Source organism: Stigmatopora argus, chromosome 22 (assembly GCF_051989625.1).
Source record: "Stigmatopora argus isolate UIUO_Sarg chromosome 22, RoL_Sarg_1.0, whole genome shotgun sequence".
Classification (NCBI taxonomy): domain Eukaryota; kingdom Metazoa; phylum Chordata; class Actinopteri; order Syngnathiformes; family Syngnathidae; genus Stigmatopora; species Stigmatopora argus.
Genome location: NC_135408.1, coordinates 10963138 through 10986189, shown reverse-complemented (window position 1 = coordinate 10986189; position 23052 = coordinate 10963138). Strand labels below are relative to the sequence as shown.

The 23052-nt window shown below is 37.3% G+C and overlaps 1 protein-coding gene across 1 annotated transcript; it reads left to right on the top strand.

Annotated features, from left to right (window-relative positions):
• The first annotated feature begins 1145 nt into the window (after positions 1-1145).
• On the top strand, positions 1146-17132 carry LOC144068416 (uncharacterized). The gene is made up of 12 exons (XM_077592944.1): positions 1146-1606; positions 5879-6031; positions 6625-6732; positions 7434-7605; positions 7694-7924; positions 8501-8607; positions 8690-8837; positions 8911-8963; positions 9038-9135; positions 9221-9401; positions 9776-9976; positions 13671-17132. Exons 1-12 carry the CDS (start codon positions 1586-1588, stop codon positions 14958-14960), a joined length of 2763 nt encoding a protein of 920 aa, XP_077449070.1. The 5' UTR covers positions 1146-1585; the 3' UTR covers positions 14961-17132.
• The last annotated feature ends 5920 nt before the right edge of the window (positions 17133-23052 follow it).

Sequence of the window (23052 nt, the reverse complement as noted above, 5' to 3'; positions counted from 1 at the left end):
TACTACAGTGCAAGGCTAGTTTAGCTTTTTTTTTAATCTTATTGCACAAACAATAGTTTCTGACTGCTTGGAATATACGACTATATAGCTGAATATTTTAAAGGGAATGGTCATAAAGTTAGAATGTTGGTCAAAAATGTATTTTCCTCTTTGCATCCAATATTAACCCTTTAGAGGGCAACCATTAATGTGACATGTCCAAATTAATTAATTTTTTTTTAACTACAAACAAAACAATGAAAAATAACTAAATATTCTTTATTTGTTTTCATTTTTTTATCAATTAAAAAAGAGACTGCCATTATCCCCTTTAATCATTGGAATTGTTTTTTAATGAAAAACAAAATAGAATCATTGTAGGTTTTTAAAAATTATCCATACATAATGTAACATGATTGAATGAATAAAAAAACATGTTCATGAAATGCTAATGAAAATATGAATCAAATTAAAATGATTAAAAGCAGAAACATGCCTGCTTTTTAATCATTATTTAACTGCCTTTGACAACAATAGACTTCAAATTCAATTAAATTGGGAGGATTTTTCAGATTTTCATATTGAGAAAAAAATGCTACATTTAAACATATTTAGAAATAGAATTATCAGTGCTTTTCATTTTTAGTTTGCAAATTTCACTAACAAATGGGAACATATGTAGTCAGTCTAAAATGGCTAAAAAAACAGAATTTGGAAAATATTGAGGTCAAAATGATCTGAAACTATTAAATCAAAATATTGATCCTCGATCAAATTCCTGTCCCTACAAAAGGAAAAAAAAAAGATAAAAATGTCTATCCAAGTTCACCTTCATTTTAAACAAGACTATCAGAAAATGGCAGGCTGCATATTTGCAGTCACATGAACAATGGATGCTGTCATTACAGCCTCCATTCAATGCTCAACCCCCCAAAAAACTGCACACTTGGTGCTTCATAATGCCGCACATTAATTGAATACTAATAAGGTCAGTATATTGTTAATAAGAAGTATTTAGCTCTACGCCTAAAAGTCCCCATATTTTCAGCTGTCTTTTTCCCCCCTGCAGGCTTTCAAGCTTTATGACCACTGGAAATCATCGCCATGCGTTCAGCCACGCGCATGCGCACTTGGCGAACACACAATACAGAAACACACACGCACACAAAAAGAGAGGGAGAGCGGCAGCTCTGGGACCAACTCAACTATTTTATTTTATTATTATTATTTTCCCTTCCCGATGAATCGCGACAATGTTAACAACCCGGACCTAATTATTGCTCCGAAACTTGGACGTTCGATTTATTTTGTGACATTTTTTTTTAAATTTTTTGGAAGGCGAATTTATCGAGTAGCTCGATCATCCGTAGATTAAATATATATATTTTTTTAATTTGTCTATATTAACATTTTAACTGGCGAACTTGGCCACACCTATAGCCTGCCCTATTTCCAACTGAAACAAACAATCAAAAAACATTTTTTCTTGGTTTCTTTTTTTTTTTTTCTCCTCTGGTTTGGTGGTAGTGGTGCGTTTGTTTTCGTGACGGCAAGTCCCGGCGGCGTAACCGGAGAGGGGGCCTCATAGAGGGAATGCAGGACTGCAATGGAGCACAATGCTATACAGGTAAATAAAATCAAATAAATTAGACTTTTATTTTCCCTGTAATAATTTCTCCGATGAATATCATCGGGTTATCTTGTTGTTCATCACATGCTGGGAATTAACCGTCGATACATTGAGCCTGGATCTGAGAGTTTTATTTCATTTTAGTTTGACCATATCGCATTGATTGTCTTCCCCCCTCTCCCTCCCCCCCGACACATAGTTGCTGTGACTCAATTTCAACTTTTTATTTAAACTCCCCCCCCCACCTAAAACGTGGCATATATCAGTAATATTGTGTAATTTTCTGATTTTTTTCTAACATTAAACATAGACAACTGGAGCCTGGGTTTCTCCCTAATGGCAGAACGCTGAAAATCTTCGTGTAATAATTTCTTGATATTTCCCGTCGTGTTTAATGATTAATTTCTTTGTGTATTCGTGTCGATATTAGTCTCCCCCCGGTTCCTCGACCAGGCGAACCGAGCACCCCCGCTCACCCACCCACGTCGAAGCACATTTAACTGAAATAAAATGACATCTATCGTTTAAAAATATGAGGAAAAACAGGAAACTTTTAAAGCTACCCTCCCTCCGCCCCTTCATTTCGAACCTAGCCAACTAGCTTACTTAGCATGGCTTCAATCTGACTGTCGTTATAATTTTAAAAATAAACTCGATGTTATTTTTGTATTTCATAATGTTAAAATTGGTCGACCTAGGCGAGGTTGGTTTGATTTTTGGTTATTAAACATCGTGCTGATATTACATTAAAAGACCCGACATTTTGTCTCGACTGTATATAATTAAAACATTTTTAAGGGGGGGATGATAATTATTGAGGTAGCAATGTTGCTATTATTATTATAATTTTTATAAATCGACACAAAATCCAGACAGCAAACAATGATCCTGAAATCCATTTAATTCGAAATTAATCCCCTCACGACTATATTTTATACTATTGTCAAAAAATCATGGTTGAAAATGTGATTTTTTTTTTACTGCAGTTTCCCTTCCCTGGCTCGTTAAATAACAGGATATAGCCAAGGTCAATACTCCGAGCTTGTTTTTAAAGGCTTATTTTTTTTTCTTATATCAAAAGGCACAATGGTATTGATATTTGTTACAAAAGTGTTAACAAAAAAAATGTCTGCGCGTGTTATTTCCCAGAAATATCACGAGTACTGACGCAAGCAGATTAAGGGTTTCCATCTCCAACTCCCTCACATTTTGCAACTGGCCTCTCAGATTATATTATGTTGCTTTTATTTTCCTGCCTCATTTCCACCACTAGGCAGAGTTGAGCACTCTTCTCTAGACACCCCCCTTCAGGCTCATGGAGGAGGGACAGAGGAGGGGGAAAAGTCCAGATAGACTGCTTGCTGCATGAAATGCTTGTATTGGATAATAGTATGTTTATCATACTCTGAAGTTGCTATTCATCACTTGGCCTCACTGTAATTATGTTAAAACCATGTAGAATGTACGTCCTGGTGTCCTAGCTGCTGGAAAAAATGGAAGACACATTTTCATCTGCCTTTTTTTCCGTGCTCTTTTGGGAGGATCATTGATTCAAATGTAAAAATTCCCTTAGACTTGGGCGACATATCTGTTGAAGGAATTCATTTCAGTTACTCTTTTTTTTTTTACTGCAGAGGATATATATATATATATATATATATATATATATATATATATATATATATATATATATATATATATATATATATATATTTAATTGAGTTTTTTTTTTTTTTTTTACAAAAAGAAATCTAGAAATTATTCCATTATTGAATATTCAAATATATATTTGGGGGCTGACAGCACAATTGGGGAAGCATTTTTTTTAACAGCACTTTATTTACATGTTTTTTTTTAATCATTTAACATTTTTAACAAATGATTATTTTTGGCAATTCTAAAAAAACAAAAAAACAACAACACCATATAGGTGGCCAGCCGATATATAGAATGAATAAAATTAGAAATATATAATGTTTATTGAATATTCCAATATATATTTGGGGGCTGACAGCACAAAGGGGAAGCATATTTTTTAACGGCACTTTATTTACATTTTTTTTCATCATTTAACATTTTTAACAAAAGATTATTTTGGGTAATTCTAAAAGAACAAAAAAAAAACAACAACTAAAAAACAACACTGAATCGGTGGCCAGCCAATATATAGAATGAATAAAATTGGAAATATATAATGTTTAGGGCTCCTAACATAACTCTAATGTATTGTAAAAATATAATCATATTCAACTCATTGCCTACCATAAACATCAATAGACCTCCATTTAATTTAAATTGGGAAAATTGACTGTGAATACTCAAGTTTCAGTGCCATTGACAATGCTTGATTTACAATCGATTTTGACTGGGAGAGGCAAATAAACAAACGTCTAGTGCCGTCAATGGCAACCAGTGACTTCAAGTAGTTTGCTGAATTTCATAGTATTAAAAAAAAGATTTTTTTTATTAACAATTATTTTTTGTTCTAAATATATTAGATTTCAATCTATGCAGCCAAATCCAATAGAACCGGTCCGACAAATTTAAGTAGAACTCAAAAGCAGACATTTTTCCGTGTTATGGAGACAATTAGGAACAACTGAGTAAGAAACTATACAGTAATTGAGCTCAAACTGCGTGGAAAAGCGAAAATAAATTTAAAAAAAAAATCTCTCGTGAATAGGTCCAGTCAGCACCTTATGTTTTTTGACATTTTATTTTTTATTGTTTTTCCTCCTCTACCGGTGTATCATTCTAATATTGCCGCAGTCTTCCCACACTTATTTTTATTCCCGCTTCTGTAATTTCAGCCGCGGATAGATGACCTCGCCTTTTAACGTTGGAGGCGATAGATATCGCTTCAAGACTGAAAAGATGAAGACTTTGTTGTGGTTTGGGAGTGTTTGTGCATGTCTGTGTGTAGTTTTCCCTCGGGGCCCCCATCATGTGTGGCTTCCTTTTTTTAATTTTATTTTTTTACCCTCCGCTAATGAGGTGCTGTGACGGCAACACGTCACCACCGTGCGTGTCCTTTAATTTTTTTTTTCCTCCAGTGACATTTTTTTTTCTATTATGAATTGATCCTATTCCTGCTGCAGCTTGTCTGCAGAATTGTGGTGCGTGGAGGGAGGGTGGGGGTTAGGAAGGCGGAGTAAAAGTGGCTATGCGGTGGGGGAAGGGGTGCACACGCAGTGTGGTGGGGCTTTTTTGGGGAGGGGGGCTGATTGTGGCTGAATGAAGAGTGTGATTTTGAAAATGTTTTATATTTAGGCAGGCTGGCAGGGAATTTGGAGCCAAGCGTGACAATGACGGGCCAAACAGGAACGACTGGTTGTTCTAATGTACGCGCATTCTCTTTTCAGCGATACAGGAAATGCAGAGTAAGCGCTTTATTTGGATGAAATTTCCAGTTCCACCTTTTATAGTCGGAGAAAATGAGGAGCAGCTGCACAGGCGACCCCGCCTGCCTGCTCTCTCATTGATTATTTCATCGCAAAAATATTATTGTGGTATAGCTTGACAGGAAGCGAGCTGGAATTACCTTAAAATCAACAGGAAGTGACCTGACTTTAATGGGGTTATTATTTTTAACCCTTTATTAAGGCAACCATAACTTTTGACTTGGAGGGATGAACACACGATCATTTGGCACTACGTGCCTGCAGTGTATTTTGGTTTTATTATGTATTCTTTTTTTAAAAATGCATTCATAAATGTATAGAAACAATATGAAAACGCAATACAGTAATCCCTCGAATATCGCGGTTAATGTAGACCAGACATGGCCGCGATTATCGAAAAATCGCAAAGTATAAAAATTAAAAAAATCTAAAAATGTCCTTCATTGGTGAGTGGCTTCCGTTTACGAGTTTCAGCGTGGATTTTCATATTTTTATGAACTTCAGAAAAAAAAAAATAATAGCGGATAAAAATCATAGTGAATTCGCGGTAAGTGAAGACGCGATAATCGAGGGATTACTGTAATGATTCGCAATTTAAAAACTGCAATATTTTCAATTTCCCTATAAAAGGTTAAAGGTCTTAAGCGTCAACTTCCCCTCAAAGGGTTAGTTACCAGGAAACAAAATACTTTCCTCATAAAGATTTAACAACTGAGCCGTCAAAGGTCATAACAGTCCATGAACAAAAGTTGGAGTAAATTGCAATTTTTGCGAGAATACATCTCCGATTGAATGGAAAAATTGTGGAATAAAGTGGGTAAAGCAATGTGGAAGCCATGCTCACTGGTTCTTCTTCTTCTATTCGCAGTGGTTGGGTGCTCCTTCCTGCCAGAGAGGCAGCTACGCCTTTTACAAGTCGGTCGGCAGCAAGACTGGAGCCGATGGCCCCGTGCGGGTTTGGAGGCTGGGGGAGTTTTACTTTGTTCGCTGCGCCCCGGGGGATCCCGTTTGCATCGCTGAGGTGAGTGCGACATAAGCATAACGGCACCCATTTTGTAAGTGAAAACGGAGCAACTTCTTGCTTTCACTTTTTATAGCTTGTGACTTTTTTTTCCTCATTAAAAATAACATGGCCTCCACATTCGTGGACATCAAAATTTACCATATTTATTCAAGTATCACATGCAAAATTTTGTAGCAAAAAACTGAAGCAAAATTCGGGTGCGCATTATATACGAATCTCGGTGGCGTAAAAATCTATCTTTGTCCGCTAGATGTGGCGCGCGAGCACGTTCTATTGGCTGGTGCTCACACTTAGAAAAAAAACTCAAGAAGAATGGAATCAATTGTTTGGTGAATCTGATGATGTATAAATCGGACTTTGAACAATTTTAAATATTATGATGATGAATTAGACTTTAAGTATTGTAAAAAAATGTACACCAATTTTAAGTCACAAATTATGGGTGCGCATTATTCGCGTGTGCGCGGTATACTCGAATAAATACAGTAGGCAATGTAGGCTGCAATTTTAACATTTGTTCGTCATCATTGTGGTTTTTTAAAAAAAAAAGGATGGAATTCAGGGTCAAATACTTCCTCATTTGTGGTTAGGTGACGTTACTGTGGGAAGACCAGGCACAGCGTCACCTCCTGGCCAGCGCCAGACTGTACTTCCTCCCCGAAGACACTCCAAAGGGTCGGACGAGGGAGCATGGAGAGGTAGGTGAAAGGTCCCTGGGAATGGGAGGGACTAAAGGGAGGGGGGTGTCTGATTCATTCAATACCCACATTGTGTTCTTGTACTCTCAGGGCAGGCAGGCGCTACTGTTTTGTGATTTTTATTTTTTACGATCCATTCCTCATAACAGTCCTATCTTATAGACTTTTTAGATTTTTTTTAAATACATATATTTTTCTAATAGTATTGGAAGAAAGACTCAAAATTCATGTCGTTTTTGTGTTTGCTTTTTCCCCAAAAAAGAAAATCTGGCTACCATTTATTAGATAGGTTTATCATTGATTTATTATTTGTGTACTTTTTACATTCCATTTGGTGGCTGAGAGCACAAATAGATGGAGAGACAAATATATTCAAGACAGATTTACACTTTATTTTTTTTCCAACCTGCTAGAGCAGGGGTGTCCAAACTGTAGTCCGCGGGCCATGTTTGGCCCGCAGTGCAGTTTGTATTGGTCCGTAGCAAATGATGAAAAAACCATTGGAAGTTTGCTAATTGAAAAAAAATAATAATAATGACGTACCATCCACACATGCGTACATGACATTACAAGTCATCTAGGCCACAATAACTAACAAATATGAACTACATGACGACCCACCACGTCCACTCCACTTCATGCCACCCTCTTAAATGTGATTTCACGCACGATGCCTGAAGTGTTTCTGTCCATTTGCGCAGGACGAAGTTCTGGCCGTGTCCCGAAAGATGGTGCTGCGGGTGGAGGACCTGGTGCAGTGGTCTTCTGCCGAACCGTTGGGGTGGAGCTACGCACCCAACGGCCTTAACAAACCCCCACAAATCAGCGACACAGCCGTGACCGACTGCAAGCCCCTGAAAGACAAGTGCGAAAGTAAGAAATGAAAAGCAGTAAAGCAATAAAAGCCTCCATTTTGCTCCCAATTGCTTACTTAAAACACCACCTTTCTTCTGTCCTGCAGATGGCGTCGCCGAATGCCAGAGCGTCAAAGTCCTCAGTTACCCGCAGTATTGCCGCTACCGTTCGCTGCAGAGGCGTATCCAGGACGGGGCCCGGGGCCCGACGCTGCAGGATGTCCACCTGTTGGCGCTGGGTGGCATCAGGGTGACTCCCAGCACCCGTCTGATGTACTGCAGGGACACTTTCAACCACCCCACGCTGGAAAGCAACGTCAGCTTCTCCTGGCAGTTCCGTGAGTGCCTCACCCACCAACCAGAGTTGCTTTTAAATCAGGGGTGGCCAACTCCGGTCCTCGAGAGCCGCGATCCGGTCCGTTTTCCATATCTCCCTCCTCTACCACACCTGAATTAAATGATCCACTCATCAGCAGGCTTTCCAGAAGCTTCATACCGATCCTGATTATTTGATTCAGCTGTGTTTGTTGGGGGAGATATGGAAAACGGACTAAATAGCGGCTCTCGAGGACCAACGTTAGCCACCCCTGCTTTAAATACGTGTTGTTTTTCCTTTGACCTCTAGCCCACTTTGGCCTATTACTACTTAAAACTAGCATTGCACTGGATGCGGCACTAAAATGACATTGTCGCTGTGCAATATGTACTCTTTCAAATTGAAATTCGATTGCCTGTGCCAAAATGGCCACAAGTTATGAACGCCGCCAATGACAAAAGGGGAAAATTTGATTTAGTATTAGCATATCTTAAAAAAGAATTTCGCTGCCAAACCTCCCACTTCAAATGGATTGGATGTCTACCTGTAATAAACCCTTTTGACTGGACCTCGTTAAGAAATCTTTCTCTGGCCACAGGGTGCCCGTCCCTCAGCCTCCGAGGTCGACCACGCAAAAGACGAGGCCGCGACGACAGAGACGACCCGAGCGCCGGCCATTCCGAATCCTGGATCGAGAAGATGAAGGTTAACGTCTTTCCCGCAAATGAGCCGAAAGACGATGAGTCCGCTCGCCCTTTTTCGACCATCCGGTGTGTCCACCTATTAGGAAAACGTGATGGGCAGCGTGGAGGACGGCGGCGAGGGCGGCTGGCTGCCCCACCCCGAGGAGCAGATGTTCCTGGACGAGCTCTTCGCCTTCATGGAGCGTCAAGGCTCGCCCATCCACAAAGTGCCCAACCTTGGCTTTAAGAAGAGTGAGTTTGCCTTTTATCTGGTCTCTGTCGTCTTCATTGGCCAGATGTCTAATCGCCATTTTCCGTGGTCCAGTCAACCTCTTCCTCATGTACTCGGTGGTCAGACATCTCGGAGGCTACGAAAAGGTGACCGAAGCACGGCTACGTTTTTTTCTTTCTTTATTCAAATCGATGGTAACCAGCGCTTTTTTGCAACCCAGGTGACGTCGGACCGTATGTGGAAGGTGGTTTACAACGAGTTGGGCGGATGTCCCGGCAGCACCAGCGCGGCCACCTGCACTCGACGACACTACGAAAGGTTCCGCTGACCGTTTCAAGTACAAGATGTACGCAATCATTTGAAGCGTACGACAAGTGCGAATATGCTTTTTGTTTTGTTTCAGGCTGATGCTGCCCTATGAAGAGCACCTGATCGCTGGAGGCAGTGAACTCCAAATCCCAGATTGTGCCATCAAGTGTGCCATCAAGCCGCGAGGCATCCGGGGAAGGAAGCCGCTGGCGCGAGGCAGAAAGCCGGGACCCAAAGTCAAGGCCAAGCTAGTGGTCGCCGCTTCACCGAGCACGGTAAGAACTAAAAAATGTGCCCTTCTGTTTTTTTGGCCAACCCATTGAAATATTTGGCTCCCATTCCAATCCATTCATTCATTCGGCCCCCCCAGTCCAAATGGATTGGACGGCTAACGCAATCATTGGCAACCCAGCCAGGGTTGATTGACTAATGAAATAGCAAATAAATCATCTATTTTGATAGTTAATAAACCAAACAATAATGACTTTATGAATTTATTTTTATTTAATATTCTGTGATTTCTGCAAGTAAATTGTACATGAGATGACACTTGATTTCCTTGGGCGGCCACACAAAATGATGCCAGTTTGAAGTCCGTGATCTGGAAAGAGAAAAACAATTAATTGTGTTGTTTCTCCTTTTTTTACAGGTCCAAATCACCGCTGCCGACGGCGCCATCGTGGCGGTAAAGCGAGGGCGAGGCCGGCCGCCCGGCAAACGCAACAAGGCCACGCTGCTGGCTCAGGCCAAACTGCAGACTCAGCCTCAAGCCAAAGCGGACGACGATTCTCCCAAAGCTCTCCTTCTGGTCCGGAGCAGCAATGGGCTACCAAATATTAGCACCCAGCAGGTACGTGCACGCTTGAAGGTGTGGCGTAAACTACATATGTGCATGTACATATGTGCATGTGCATGTGCATGTACATATATGCATGTACATATGTGCATGTACATATGTGCATGTACATATGTACATATGTGCATATGTACATATGTACATATGTGCATATGTACATATGTACATATGTACATATGTGCATGTACATATGTGCATATGTGCATGTACATATGTGCATATGTGCATGTACATGTACATATGTGCATGTACATGTGCATATGTACATATGTGCATATGTGCATATGTACATATGTGCATATGTGCATATGTACATATGTGCATATGTGCATATGTACATATGTGCATATGTACATATGTGCATATGTGCATATGTACATATGTGCATATGTACATATGTGCATATGTACATATGTGCATATGTGCATATGTACATATGTGCATATGTACATATGTGCATATGTACATATGTGCATATGTGCATATGTACATATGTGCATATGTGCATATGTACATGTACATATGTGCATATGTACATATGTGCATATGTACATATGTGCATATGTGCATATGTACATATGTGCATATGTGCATATGTACATATGTGCATATGTACATATGTGCATATGTGCATATGTACATATGTGCATATGTGCATATGTACATATGTGCATATGTGCATATGTGCATATGTGCATATGTGCATATGTACATATGTGCATATGTGCATATGTACATGTACATATGTGCATATGTGCATATGTACATGTACATATGTGCATATGTGCATATGTACATGTACATATGTGCATATGTGCATATGTACATATGTGCATATGTGCATATGTACATGTACATATGTGCATATGTGCATATGTACATGTACATATGTGCATATGTGCATATGTACATGTACATATGTGCATATGTGCATATGTACATGTACATATGTGCATATGTGCATATGTACATGTACATGTGCATATGTACATGTACATATGTGCATATGTACATGTACATATGTGCATATGTACATGTACATATGTGCATATGTACATGTACATATGTGCATATGTACATGTACATATGTGCATATGTACATGTACATATGTGCATATGTACATGTACATATGTGCATATGTACATGTACATATGTGCATATGTACATGTACATATGTGCATATGTACATGTACATATGTGCATATGTACATGTACATATGTGCATATGTACATGTACATATGTGCATATGTACATGTACATATGTGCATATGTACATGTACATATGTGCATATGTACATGTACATATGTGCATATGTACATGTACATATGTGCATATGTACATGTACATATGTACATGTACATATGTGCATATGTACATGTACATATGTGCATATGTACATGTACATATGTGCATATGTACATGTACATATGTGCATATGTACATGTACATATGTGCATATGTACATGTGCATATGTGCATATGTACATGTGCATATGTGCATATGTACATGTGCATATGTGCATATGTACATGTACATATGTGCATATGTACATGTACATATGTGCATATGTACATGTACATATGTGCATATGTACATGTACATATGTGCATATGTACATGTACATATGTGCATATGTACATGTACACATGTGCACATGTACATGTACACATGTGCACATGTACACATGCACATATGCACATGTACACATGTACACATGTGCATATGCACATGTGTACACATGTACACATGTGCATATGCACATGTGTACACATGTGCATATGCACACGTGTACACATGTGCATATGCACACGTGTACACATGTGCATATGCACACGTGTACACATGTGCATATGCACACGTGTACACATGTGCATATGCACACGTGTACACATGTGCATATGCACACGTGTACACATGTGCATATGCACACGTGTACACATGTGCATATGCACACGTGTACACATGTGCATATGCACACGTGTACACATGTGCATATGCACACGTGTACACATGTGCATATGCACACGTGTACACATGTGCATATGCACACATGTACACATGTGCATATGCACACATGTACACATGTGCATATGTACACATGTACACATGTGCATATGCACATATGTACACATGTACACATGTGCATATGCACATATGTACACATGTACACATGTGCATATGCACATATGTACACATGTACACATGTGCATATGCACATATGTACACATGTACACATGTGCATATGCACATATGTACACATGTACACATGTGCATATGCACATATGTACACATGTACACATGTGCATATGCACATATGTACACATGTGCATATGCACATATGTACACATGTGCATATGCACATATGTACACATGTGCATATGCACATATGTACACATGTGCATATGCACATATGTACACATGTGCATATGCACATATGTACACATGTACACATGTGCATATGTACACATGTACACGTGTGCATATGCACATGTGTACATATGTGCATATGCACATGTGTACATATGTGCATATGCACATATGTACACATGTGCATATGCACATGTGTATATGCACATATGTACATGTACACACGTGTATGCATACATACACACACGTGTATGCATACATACACACACACGTGTATGCATACATACACACACACACACGTGTATGCATACATACACACACACACACGTGTATGCATACATACACACACACGTGTATGCATACATACACACACACGTGTATGCATACATACACACACACGTGTATGCATACATACACACACGTGTATGCATACATACACACACACGTGTATGCATACATACACACACACGTGTATGCATACATACACACACACGTGTATGCATACATACACACACACGTGTATGCATACATACACACACACGTGTATGCATACATACACACACACGTGTATGCATACATACACACACACGTGTATGCATACATACACACACGTGTGTGTATGCATACATACACACACGTGTGTGTATGCATACATACACACACGTGTGTGTATGCATACATACACACACGTGTGTGTATGCATACATACACACACACGTGTATGCATACATACACACACACGTGTATGCATACATACACACACGTGTATGCATACATACACACACACGTGTATGCATACATACACACACACGTGTATGCATACATACACACACACGTGTATGCATACATACACACACACGTGTATGCATACATACACACACACGTGTATGCATACATACACACACACGTGTATGCATACATACACACACGTGTGTGTATGCATACATACACACACGTGTGTGTATGCATACATACACACACACGTGTATGCATACATACACACACACGTGTATGCATACATACACACACACGTGTATGCATACATACACACACACGTGTATGCATACATACACACACACGTGTATGCATACATACACACACACGTGTATGCATACATACACACACACGTGTATGCATACATACACACACACGTGTATGCATACATACACACACACGTGTATACATACACACACACACACACGTGTATACATACACACGTGTATACACATATACGAACACACACATATACACGCACATATATATTAAAAATGCTGTGATAAATCCTGACTCATTACGAATTTTGCCTCTATTGTCCAGGTGGCGCAGCCTGTTCCCTCTCCCACCCTGCAGCCCATACAGCCAAGCCTTCTCCAAGTCAACCTGCCTCTCACCCCGGACCTCTCCCCTTTGTCCTCCCCCTTCCTTTCCTTCCCGTCCAAGCCAGAACTGAAGGATCGGGCGGGAGAGCCTGTGACGCTGGCTCCCGCCACGGTCCTCTCTGTGCTGCCTCGCCACTTTGTGGGCGGGTCACTGGCCGGGTTCAGTCCCATCAAAGGTCTGTGTCCCTTGGACACACTCAGGAACCGCGTGAGCTTCCAGAGAATCCCGGAGACCCCCGCGCCCCTTGAGCCCGTTCGGCCGCACACCACCATCTACGCCATCCAGCCTAAACGCCAAAGCCCGGCAAGCCCCGTCCCTAATGGAGAGCGGCCGTCCCCCCCGGTTCACCCCATCCAACCCAACGAGGACAGCCAGAAGACGGGTTCTCGGGAGCCCGCCGCCCCCTACCACCCTCCGCCCCCCCCTCTCCGCGTGTTACCTTTAGACTTGGATTGTAGCGTACAGGTCCGACAACTGATGAGGAGTCGCCTGGGCTCCAGTCAGTTCCAAACTTTCACCCGTCGGCTGTCGGAGGCGCTCGCCCAGGACCTGAGCGCCAAGCCGCCTCGCTCGGCGCTCGCCCAGGACTTGAGCGCCAAGTCGCCTCGCTCGCCGGTCACGCCGCCGCCCGAGCAGGCCCTACCCCTCAACCTCAGCAAGCGTTTTACCCTCAAGAGACCCGGCCCGAACGTCACGGCGCCCTCTTTGGCGACCGCCAACGGAACGGCCGACCGGACGTCTCCCAAGAGAAGCAAAACGACCCACTTGGAGGAGGCAAAGGATTTAAGCCCACTTCTAGGCGGCGGCGGGACTGTCGCGCTCGGCGTCTCTGGCGAGGGCCAGGATCCGGCAGCTAAGAACCAAGAGGAACCGGCTGACCTGAGCTCCCCAAGTAGGATCCGGGCCTTCCTCCTCGGACTGCCCCCTTTCCAGGTGAAACTGGACGAGGATTCCAACGGGGCCAGGTCGGGCAGAGTCCTCCCGTCGGGCTCCCAGGCGGAAATCCCACGGACCGCGCCGGTCAAGAAGAAGCCCGCGGAGACGAGCGAGCGGCAGCCCGAGTCCCCGACGCAACAGGCGGAGATGCTGAGTCAGGGCCTGGAGAAGGAAGGGAGCGGTCAAATGGCGGACATGAGCGAAACGTTGTGCGATGTGCAAACCTCCAAGACCCACCTGAGCTCCGTTGTGCCCCAGACCGGCGCTCTGGTCCTGGCCCAGCAGAGCTGAAAAGAGAGAGTTGGCTTCAAACAACTGAACTTTAACATTGTTTTTGCTGAAATCCCTACAGACAATCACCAATTATTTCTTTCTTTTCAATTAAAACGTGAATGGAGAAAGAGAGACTTTTCAACAACACTGCCGCTTCGCCCTGCTCTTGGCGCCATCCGTTATATATATAAAAGGACGTAGACGCATCTGTAAAATCAAATCCAATTCTACGCATTGGGTGAGCTGTCGAAAGCATCTCTACTGCAGTCCGCTAGCTAAAAACTAAAAAAAAATGTATTCTATTCCCGTTGAGTTATTTTCTGATTTACAAATAATAATCTCTTGGCATTGTACAAATACACACTTATAAGCTCAATGTGTGAGCCGCTCCCGTCGTCGTGCTCGTTTAATTAGCTAGGTGTTCTATAAATGTGTATTTTTTAAGTGGCTTTTCCGACACAAACGTGCCTTAGGGGCGTGTCTAGCGGCAATCGCCGGCTTCGCTTCGCTTTAAAGAGATACCTTGACGTCGGATACGTTGCTACAAAAAATTGGCTACAACGTAGTAGAACGAAGTCAACAAAAAAACTTACCCGGTTTTGGCCCCCGGGTTGCCAGTTTGACACCTGGCCTAAGTCCAATCTATTGGCTACTTCTTCACTTTGGACGCCACCTAAGGAAAAAAAAAAGTATGAATGACGATGTCGAGGTGTCTCTTTAAATTCTGCCTTTTTCCTTCGGAAATCAGTTGACTTTCTGGTTCAAATTTGCACACCTACATAATAATATGCCTGTTTATGTATTTTTTTTCCTCGAGTATTTAAAGCAGCAACTACTACTGTATATTTGTCACATTAAGATGGTGCTGTTTATTTTCTTTAATGTATCGGTTGCCATTTTGTTTGTTGCCACGCTAAAGCAAATAGATTTCAACATTAAAACCTCCAAAAACACTACAAACTAAAACCCTAACTGTTAACGCGTTTTGCAGTAGTTTGGCTTTTTGCGGGAATACTGTTCATTTTAGGGATAGCGTTCTTTTTTTTCCCCCTTTCGTTTTATCGTCGCAATCATTTTGAATGTCTTGATTGCACTGTTTCAGATCATTTGACATCAGAATGAAAATGGTTAAATCTTTGTTTCACCTTTTATTGTCATCGTCGTCGTGACGATGGCCGAGTCGAGAATAAAGTTGTAATATTTCGAGAAAAGTTAAAGGTTGTCTTTTTACGCTAAATAATTGTAATGTTACACCTTGTAAATTAACTTGAATTCACATCGTATTTTTACGAGTAAAAAAAATCATCTACCGCACGCATTAGTAAGCCTAAGAAACTAACATAACTCTTGATTATTGATTAGAAGAAAGCAGCAATTACAACATGAATCCTTACCTTAAAATAACCAATTATTTACACCTAAAATTGAAGAAAAATGTACATTTACAACAATTTTTGTAGTGCAAAACTGGCGTCATAACTTTGGCAGGGAAAAGTCTGAAATAGGAGAATAAACGTTATTCATACACAAAAAAATGTAAATTATTAGAAAGTTGCAGACTTTCTAGTAATGCTTTTTTTAGGAAATCTGATTACATTGTACTAGTCCCCAAAAAGTTGTATAAAGTTATGAATAAACATGTATATTTAACAAGCAAAAATTGGTCAAAAAGTTTTAATATTGTGAAAAAAAATATTTGTACTGTATAACTAAAGGTATGTTTAAGAGAGTTATTAAACACTATTGCAAAAAGGTTTTAAATGTACTTCAAGTCAGAATTTAGTATCCATCTTTCAAAGAAATTAGAAACGTTATTTTCATTTGTTTTTGTCCTTCACATTTGTGCAACTAATTCTTGTACTATAAAGAGTTGTCTTGTAATATTACAAATGTATTCTTGCGAAAGTGGGATTTTTTTGAACAATGTTTTTGTTCACTATAAATATTTTTTGTTATTTCAATATTACACATGTATTCCTAGACCATTTTTAGTGATTGTAATATGACTAAACATTGTTTAAAAATGACATCTTTATTCATATTACAAATTAAAATTGTATTTATTTTTCTCATGAAGAATACAACTTTATTCTCTTAACAATTCCGGTGCCACGGACGATGATAGACGCCTAATGATGTGGTGTCCAATCGTCTTACTGCTCTGAATTGAAATAAATCTGTCACTTTCAATGGTTTGGACATTTATACTACGTTATACTCATACCTGTCAACCTCTGCCGATAACTGCCCTTATAAATGATCATTGATTCCCCTTACAAACCCCCCAAAAACCTTACAAACACCGTACGACTCGTACGGTGTTTGTAAGGTTTTTGGGGGGTTTGTAAGGGGAATCAATGATCATTTATAAGGGCAGTTATCGGCAGAGGTTGACAGGTATGTATACTTAATGTCGTTTTACAGCTGAAATGGAAATGTAGTGAGCGAGTTTGTGGCATGGTGGGTGGGATACTTAGCTCAAATAGTAAATCCGCCAGAGGGCGTTGCAGGATCATCTGACTGAAGGCGAGCGACTCGTGCGCCATCCCATCAGTTGCAAAGACAGACTTTGATCATTTCAAAGGTTGATGTTGTAAGAACGTTTGCAGAATACTCACCCACTTTTTCTTTTATGTGCAGCGGAGGCGTTAGTAGGTTCTGAGGAAAGAAAAGGATGTCGGGGTGGCAAAGCAACAATGGTAGTTAATGTATTAGACATGAAGCAATGGAGGGAAAAAGTCAAATAAAAGCCTTGATATACATAGTTTTTTTTTTTAACGACCATGTATACTAAGGCTTTTTTTCCCTTAAAAGACGACATAGTATAGTAAGGCTTTTTTTCTTTAAAAAACGACATAGTTGTAATATATTGATACTAGAATTGTTAATTGCCTCAGGTTAGTTATATAAAGTCCAAAGTTATCACAATAGTATAGTAAGGCTTTTTTTTTCTTAAACAACAACATAGTATAGTAAGGCTTTTTTTCCTAAAAAAAACGACATAGTATAGTAAGGCTTTTTTTTTTAAAAAAAACGACATAGTATAGTGAGGCTTTTTTTCTTAAAAAACGACATAGTATAGTAAGGCTTTTTTCTTAAAAAACAACATAGTATAGTAAGGCTTTTTTTCTTAAAAAACGACAAAGTATAGTAAGGCATTTTTTCTTAAAAAACGACATAGTATAGTAAGGCTTTTTTTCTTAAAAAAACGACATAGTATAGTAAGGCTTTTTTTCTTAAAAAACGACATAGTATAGTAAGGCTTTTTTCTTTAAAAACGACATAGTATAGTAAGGCTTTTTTCTTTAAAAACGACATAGTATAGTAAGGCTTTTTTCTTTAAAAAACGACATAGTATAGTAAGGCTTTTTTTCTTAAAAAACGACATAGTATAGTAAGGCTTTTTTTCTTAAAAAACGACATAGTATAGTAAGGCTTTTTTTCTTAAAAAACGACATAGTATAGTAAGACTTTTTTTTCTTAAAAAATGACATAGTATAGTAAGGCTTTTAAAAAAAAAAACGACATAGTATAAAGAGGCTTTTTTTCTTAAAAAACGACATAGTATAGTAAGGCTTTTTTTCTTAAAAAACAACATAGTATAGTAAGGCTTTTTTTCTTAAAAAACGATATAGTATAGTAAGGCATTTTTTCTTAAAAAACGACATAGTATAGTAAGGCTTTTTTTCTTAAAAAACGACATAGTATAGTAAGGCTTTTTTTCTTAAAAAACGACATAGTATAGTAAGACTTTTTTTTCTTAAAAAATGACCTAGTATAGTAAGGCATTTTTCCTTAAAAATGACAGTATAGTAAGGCATTTTTTCTTAAAAAACGACATAGTATAGTAAGGCTTTTTTTCCTAAAAAAAATGACATAGTATAGTAAGGCTTTTTAAAAAAAAAAAACGACATAGTATAAAGAGGCTTTTTTTCTTAAAAAACGACATAGTATAGTAAGGCTTTTTTTCTTAAAAAACAACATAGTATAGTAAGGCTTTTTTTCTTAAAAAACGATATAGTATAGTAAGGCATTTTTTCTTAAAAAACGACATAGTATAGTAAGGCTTTTTTTTTCTTAAAAAACGACATAGTATAGTAAGGCTTTTTTTCTTAAAAAACGACATAGTATAGTAAGGCTTTTTTCATTAGAAAACGACAGTATAGTAAGGCTTTTTTCTTTAAAAACGACATAGTATAGTAAGGCTTTTTTCTTTAAAAAACGACATAGTATAGTAAGGCTTTTTTTTCTTAAAAAACGACATAGTATAGTAAGGCTTTTTTCATTAGAAAACGACATAGTATAGTAAGGCTTTTTTCTTAAAAACGACATAGTATAGAAAGGCTTTTATTCTTAAAAAAGGACATAGTATAGTAAGGCTTTTTTTCTTAAAAAACGACATAGTATAGTAAGGCTTTTTTCATTAGAAAACGACATAGTATAGTAAGGCTTTTTTCCTTAAAAACGACATAGTATAGTAAGGCTTTTTTCCTTAAAAAACGACATAGTATAGTAAGGCTTTTTTTCTTAAAAACGACATAGCATAGTAAGGCTTTTTTTCTTAAAAAACGACATAGTATAGTAAGGCTTATTTTCTTTAAAAAACGACATAGAATAGTAAGGCATTTTTTCTTAAAAAATGACATAGTATAGTAAGGCTTTTTTCATTAGAAAACGACAGTATAGTAAGGCTTTTTTTCTTAAAAAACGACATAGTATAGTAAGGCTTTTTTTCCTAAAAAAAACGACATAGTATAGTAAGGCTTTTTTTTAAAAAAAAAACGACATAGTATAGTGAGGCTTTTTTTCTTAAAAAACGACATAGTATAGTAAGGCTTTTTTCTTAAAAAACAACATAGTATAGTAAGGCTTTTTTTCTTAAAAAACGACAAAGTATAGTAAGGCATTTTTTCTTAAAAAACGACATAGTATAGTAAGGCTTTTTTTCTTAAAAAAACGACATAGCATAGTAAGGCTTTTTTTCTTAAAAAACGACATAGTATAGTAAGGCTTTTTTCTTAAAAAACGACATAGTATAGTAAGGCTTTTTTCTTTAAAAACGACATAGTATAGTAAGGCTTTTTTCTTTAAAAAACGACATAGTATAGTAAGGCTTTTTTTCTTAAAAAACGACATAGTATAGTAAGGCTTTTTTTCTTAAAAAACGACATAGTATAGTAAGGCTTTTTTTCTTAAAAAACGACATAGTATAGTAAGACTTTTTTTTCTTAAAAAATGACCTAGTATAGTAAGGCATTTTTCCTTAAAAATGACAGTATAGTAAGGCATTTTTTCTTAAAAAACGACATAGTATAGTAAGGCTTTTTTTCCTAAAAAAAATGACATAGTATAGTAAGGCTTTAAAAAGAAAAAAAACGACATAGTATAAAGAGGCTTTTTTTCTTAAAAAACGACATAGTATAGTAAGGCTTTTTTTCTTAAAAAACAACATAGTATAGTAAGGCTTTTTTTCTTAAAAAACGATATAGTATAGTAAGGCATTTTTTCTTAAAAAACGACATAGTATAGTAAGGCTTTTTTTCTTAAAAAACGACATAGTATAGTAAGGCTTTTTTTCTTAAAAAACGACATAGTATAGTAAGACTTTTTTTTCTTAAAAAATGACCTAGTATAGTAAGGCATTTTTCCTTAAAAATGACACAGTATAGTAAGGCATTTTTTCTTAAAAAACGACATAGTATAGTAAGGCATTTTTCCTTAAAAACGACACAGTATAGTAAGGCTTTTTTTTCTTAAAAAACGACATAGTATAGTAAGGCTTTTTTTCTTAAAAAACGACATAGTATAGTAAGGCTTTTTTTCTTAAAAAACGACATAGTATAGTAAGGCTTTTTTTCTTAAAAAACGACCCAGTATAGTAAGGCATTTTTTCTTAAAAAACAACATAGTATAGTAAGGCTTTTTTCCTTAAAAATGACACAGTATAGTAAGGCATTTTTTCCTTAAAAATGACACAGTATAGTAAGGCATTTTTTCTTAAAAAACAACATAGTATAGTAAGGCTTTTTTCCTTAAAAATGACACAGTATAGTAAGGCATTTTTTCTTAAAAAACGACATAGTATAGTAAGGCATTTTTCCTTAAAAATGACACAGTATAGTAAGGCATTTTTTCTTAAAAAACGACATAGTATAGTAAGGCTTTTTTTCTTAAAAAACGACATAGTATAGTAAGGCTTTTTTTCTTAAAAAACGACATAGTATAGTAAGGCTTTTTTTTCTTAAAAAACGACATAGTATAGTAAGGCTTTTTTCTTTAAAAATGACATAGTATAGTAAGGCTTTTTTCTTTAAAAAACGACATAGTATAGTAAGGCTTTTTTTCTTAAAAAACGACATAGTATAGTAAGGCTTTTTTCATTAGAAAACGACATAGTATAGTAAAGCATTTTTCCTTAAAAATGACACAGTATAGTAAGGCATTTTTTCTTAAAAAACGACATAGTATAGTAAGGCATTTTTCCTTAAAAATGACACAGTATAGTAAGGCATTTTTTCTTAAAAAACAACATAGTATAGTAAGGCTTTTTTTCTTAAAAAACGACATAGTATAGTAAGGCTTTTTTTCTTAAAAAACGACATAGTATAGTAAGGCTTTTTTTCTTAAAAAACGACATAGTATAATAAGGCTTTTTTCCTTAAAAATGACACAGTATAGTAAGGCATTTTTTCTTAAAAAACAACATAGTATAGTAAGGCTTTTTTCCTTAAAAATGACAGTATAGTAAGGCATTTTTTCTTAAAAAACGACATAGTATAGTAAGGCATTTTTCCTTAAAAATGACACAGTATAGTAAGGCATTTTTTCTTAAAAAACGACATAGTATAGTAAGGCTTTTTTTCTTAAAAAACGACATAGTATAGTAAGGCTTTTTTCTTTAAAAACGACATAGTATAGTAAGGCTTTTTTCTTTAAAAAACAACATAGTATATTAAGGCTTTTTTCTTTAAAAACGACATAGTATAGTAAGGCTTTTTTCTTTAAAAACGACATAGTATAGTAAGGCTTTTTTCTTTAAAAAAACGACATAGTATAGTAAGGCTTTTTTTCTTAAAAAACGACATAGTATAGTAAGGCTTTTTTTCTTAAAAAACGACATAGTATAGTAAGGCTTTTTTTATTAAAAAACGGCATAGTATAGTAAGGCTTTTTTCTTTAAAAACGACATAGTATAGTAAGGCTTTTTTCTTTAAAAACGACATAGTATAGTAAGGCTTTTTTCTTTAAAAAAACGACATAGTATAGTAAGGCTTTTTTTCTTAAAAAACGACATAGTATAGTAAGGCTTTTTTTCTTAAAAAACGACATAGTATAGTAAGGCTTTTTTTATTAAAAAACGGCATAGTATAGTAAGGCTTTTTTTCTTAAAAAACGACATAGTATAGTAAGGCTTTTTTTCTTTAAAAATGACATAGTATAGTAAGGCTTTTTTCATTAGAAAACGACATAGTATAGTAAAGCATTTTTCCTTAAAAATGACACAGTATAGTAAGGCATTTTTTCTTAAAAAACGACATAGTATAGTAAGGCATTTTTCCTTAAAAATGACACAGTATAGTAAGGCATTTTTTCTTAAAAAACGACATAGTATAGTAAGGCTTTTTTTCTTAAAAAACGACATAGTATAGTAAGGCTTTTTTTCTTAAAAAACGACATAGTATAGTAAGGCTTTTTTTCTTAAAAAACGACATAGTATAGTAAGGCTTTTTTCCTTAAAAATGACACAGTATAGTAAGGCATTTTTTCTTAAAAAACGACATAGTATAGTAAGGCTTTTTTTTCTTAAAAAACGACATAGTATAGTAAGGCTTTTTTCATCAAAAAAACGACATAGTATAGTAAGGCTTTTTTTCTTAAAAAACGACATAGTATATTAAGGCTTTTTTTCTTAAAAAACGACATAGTATAGTAAGGCTTTTTTTCTTAAAAAACGACATAGTATAGTAAGGCTTTTTTCATTAGAAAACAACATAGTATAGTAAAGCATTTTTCCTTAAAAATGACACAGTATAGTAAGGCATTTTTTCTTAAAAAAACGACATAGTATAGTAAGGCATTTTTCCCTAAAAATGACACAGTATAGTAAGGC

Bases quoted from the DNA above. Each gene is read 5' to 3' on its own strand.
- LOC144068416 (XM_077592944.1), top strand. From the start codon at position 1,586: ATGGAGCACAATGCTATACAG. The intron at 7,925-8,500 runs GTGAGTGCCTCA...CTCTGGCCACAG, and splicing joins CAGCTTCTCCTGGCAGTTCC to GGTGCCCGTCCCTCAGCCTC. The intron at 9,977-13,670 runs GTACGTGCACGC...TCTATTGTCCAG, and splicing joins CAAATATTAGCACCCAGCAG to GTGGCGCAGCCTGTTCCCTC.